Consider the following 3387-nt stretch of genomic DNA (forward strand, 5'->3'; position numbering starts at 1 on the left):
TTTCCGATAGACCCTCGGCTAAAGAAGGCGAGAGAAGCCCTGGTAGCAAGTAATAGTAAAATAATAATTAGAAAACTAAATCGGAGATAGCAACAGATAATATGAAAGGGGTACTGATAACAAGTAGCAGTAAGATAACATATTTAGAAAACTAAATATGTAATTCAAGGAAAATATAAGGCATATTTGCACCCATAGTCAGATTCCCTTTGCATGAATTCACAATTCACTGATCCAGTGATTCAATGAATTCACAATGTTGGCAATTTGGCATTCAACAGTCGGTGAATTAAAGAAGGAAAGGTTATATACATAAGTTATGTCATCAAAGGATAAGCACAATTAATTTATTGTTGGCAACGTTTCTTGTGGAAAATCACCTAAAAGCAAGCTTTCGACGTGTGGTTAGGCTATCGTTCTTAATTGTGTGAGCAGTTGGGCTGGGAATTAAATCAAAAAAGGTTTGGGCTTGGGCGCTGGGGCTGGGGATGGGCAGTAAGAAATTAGAAAATGTCTTTAAAAATTCGGTATTTCGATATTTTGGTATATCGAAATTTCAAAATTCTAATACCGAGGACCGTATCGAAATACGGAATACCGAAATTGTAATACCGAATTAGACCAAAATACCGAAAAACCGAAACCGAAATACCAAATTAATTCGATCCGGTTCGGAATTCAGTTTTTCGGATTTTATGCCCACCCCTAATCAACATTGCGCCGAGGCCAACACAAGACGCATCACAGTACACAGTACAAAGCCTCGAACCCGTAAGAAAAACAAATATTGGGGTTGTAGTTAAAGCAGTCTTGAGCTTTTGAAATCTCTCCTCACACTCCTCAGTCCACCTGACCGGAGCGCCCTTCTGGGTCAATCTGGTCAAAGGCGCAACAATAGATGAGAAACCCTCTACGAATCGACGGTAATACCCTGCAAAACCAAGAAAACTCTGGATCTCGGTAGCTGAAGACGGTCTTGGCCAACTCTACACTACTTCATTATTCTTCAAATCTACCTTGATCCCATCACTCGACAATACATGACCCAAAATACCACTGAATCAAGCCAGAATTCACACTTTGAAAATTTTGCATACAACTTCTAGGGCACGAGATGTAGACGGATATAAACTATGGTACTCAGGGAGCGCTGGGGGTAAGAATGGGGTAGGTATTTTAGTAGACAGGGACCTCAGGGAGCTCGTGGTTGAGGTTAGGAGGGTAAATGATAGGTTGATAAGTATTAAGCTGGTAGTTGGTGGGTTTACTGTAAATGTGATTAGTGCTTACGCTCTTCAGGTAGGTTTGGGCCAGGAGGTTAAGAAGCAATTCTGGGAGGATTTGGACGAGATGGTGCGTAGTATCCCGCACACAGAGAAGTTGTTCATTGGCGGAGATTTCAATGGTCATATTGGGGCTAGTTCTAGGGGTTATGATGATGTGCATGGCGGGTACGGTGTTGGGGTTAGGAATGAGGGAGGTAATTCACTATTGGATTTTGCTAGAGCTTTTGATTTGGTTATAGCTAACTCGAGTTCTCCGAAGAGGGAAGAGCACCTGGTCACTTTCTGGAATTCAATGGGCAAGACTCAAATTGATTATCTTCTTTGCAGGAAGTGTGATAAAGGTTTGTGCACTGACTGCAAGGTCATCCCAAGTGAGCACCTCACGACTCTACATAGGCTCTTAGTTATGGACCTGGAGATCAAGAGGAGTAGGAGGAAGAGGGCGGGGTGCAGGCAACCTAAGATCAAGTGGGGTAGCTTGACCAAGGACAAAGCTCAGGAGTTAGGGGAGAAGTTTATGAGGGCCTAGATGAGTAGGGGGGACGCGTCTAGTATGTGGTTCACAACTGCGAATTGCATTAGGGTAGCTGCTAGAGAGGTCCTAGGGGTCACGAAGGGCTTCCATGGGTGTCATAAAGGGGACTGGTGGTGGAATGGAGAGGTTTAAGGTAAAGTGGAAGCTAAGAAAGCTGCTTATTTGAAGCTAGTGGAGAGTAAAAATGAGGAGGAAAAAAGGACTTATCGGGAATGTTAGAGAAAGGCAAGGAAAGAGGCGAAGTTAGCAGTTACAACGGCTAAGAACGCGGCATTTGCTCGTTTGTACGAAGAGCTTGAGGGCAAAGGCGGGGACAAGAGGTTGTACCGGTTGGCCAAGGTGAGGGAGAGGAAAGCCCGCGACTTAGACCAAGTCAAGTGCATCAAGGACGAGGATGGAAAAGTCTTGTTGGACGAGGCACTTATTAGGAGAAGATGGCAGACATACTTCCATAAACTGTTGAATAAGGAAGGGGATACACATTGTGCTGGGTGAGTTGGAGCACTCCGAGAGTCGGCGAGATTTTGGGTACTGTAGGCGGATTATGATGGAGGAGGTGGAAGGGGCGATGCGTAAGATGTGTAGGGGCAGAGCAACGGGACCAGACGAAATCCCGGTGGAATTTTGGAAGAGCGCGGGGCGGGCAAGGTTGGAGTGGCTCACTGGGCTGTTTAATGTTATTTTTAAGACAAAGAAGATGCCCGAAGAATTGAGGTGGAGTGCGATGGTTCCGATTTACAAGAACAAGGGTGATATCCAAAATTGCAACAATTATAGGGGTATCAAGCTGTTGAGTCATACTATGAAGGTTTGGGAGAGGGTGGTGGAGGCTAGGGTGAGAAGGTGCGTGTCTATTTCCGAAAATCAGTTTGGATTCATGCCGGGGCGTTCGACTACGGAAGCGATTCATCTGGTAAGGAGATTAGTGGAGCAGTACAGGGAAAGGAAGAAGGATTTGCATATGGTGTTTATTGACCTTGAGAAAGCCTACGATAAAGTTCCGAGGGAGGTCCTGTGGAGGTGTTTGGAGGTTAGCGGTGTTCCGGTAGCGTATATTAGTGTGATTAAGGATATGTATGATAATGCTAAGACTCGGGTGAGGACTGGGGGTGGTGACTCGGAGCATTTCCCTGTGGTGATGGGGTTGCACCAGGGATCGGCTCTTAGCCCATTTTTATTTGCCTTGGCGATGGATGTATTGTCGCGTCACATCCAAGGGGAGGTGCCTTGGTGCATGCTGTTTGCCGATGATATAGTGTTGATTGACGAGACGCGTAGCGGAGTTAACGCGAGGTTAGAGGTTTGGAGACAGACCTTAGAGTCTAAAGGTTTCAAACTGAGTAGAATCAAGACAGAATACTTGGAGTGCAAGTTCAGTGACGGGACCCATGATGCAGACGTAGAGGTTAAGCTTGATGCTCAAGTTATCCCCAAGAGAGCAAGTTTTAAGTACCTCGGGTCTATTATCCAGGGTAACGGGAGATTGACGAAGATGTCGCGCATCGCATTGGAGCGGGATGGATGAAGTGGAGGCTCGCTTCCGGTGTTTTGTGTGATGGAATGTGC

The 3387-nt window shown here is 45.5% G+C and overlaps 1 protein-coding gene across 1 annotated transcript; it reads left to right on the plus strand.

Moving 5' to 3' along the window:
• The first annotated feature begins 256 nt into the window (after nt 1–256).
• LOC109211361 (craniofacial development protein 2-like) lies at nt 257–1815 on the plus strand. The gene is made up of 2 exons (XM_019374894.1): nt 257–303; nt 1107–1815. Exons 1-2 carry the CDS (start codon nt 257–259, stop codon nt 1813–1815), a joined length of 756 nt encoding a protein of 251 aa, XP_019230439.1.
• Nucleotides 1816–3387: the final 1572 nt, after the last annotated feature.

The sequence above is a fragment of the Nicotiana attenuata genome, unplaced genomic scaffold (assembly GCF_001879085.1).
Source record: "Nicotiana attenuata strain UT unplaced genomic scaffold, NIATTr2, whole genome shotgun sequence".
NCBI lineage: Eukaryota > Viridiplantae > Streptophyta > Magnoliopsida > Solanales > Solanaceae > Nicotiana > Nicotiana attenuata.

Bases quoted from the DNA above. Each gene is read 5' to 3' on its own strand.
- LOC109211361 (XM_019374894.1), top strand. From the start codon at position 257: ATGTTGGCAATTTGGCATTCAACAGTCGGTGAATTAAAGAAGGAAAG. The intron at 304-1,106 runs GTTATATACATA...TACAACTTCTAG, and splicing joins GGTGAATTAAAGAAGGAAAG to GGCACGAGATGTAGACGGAT.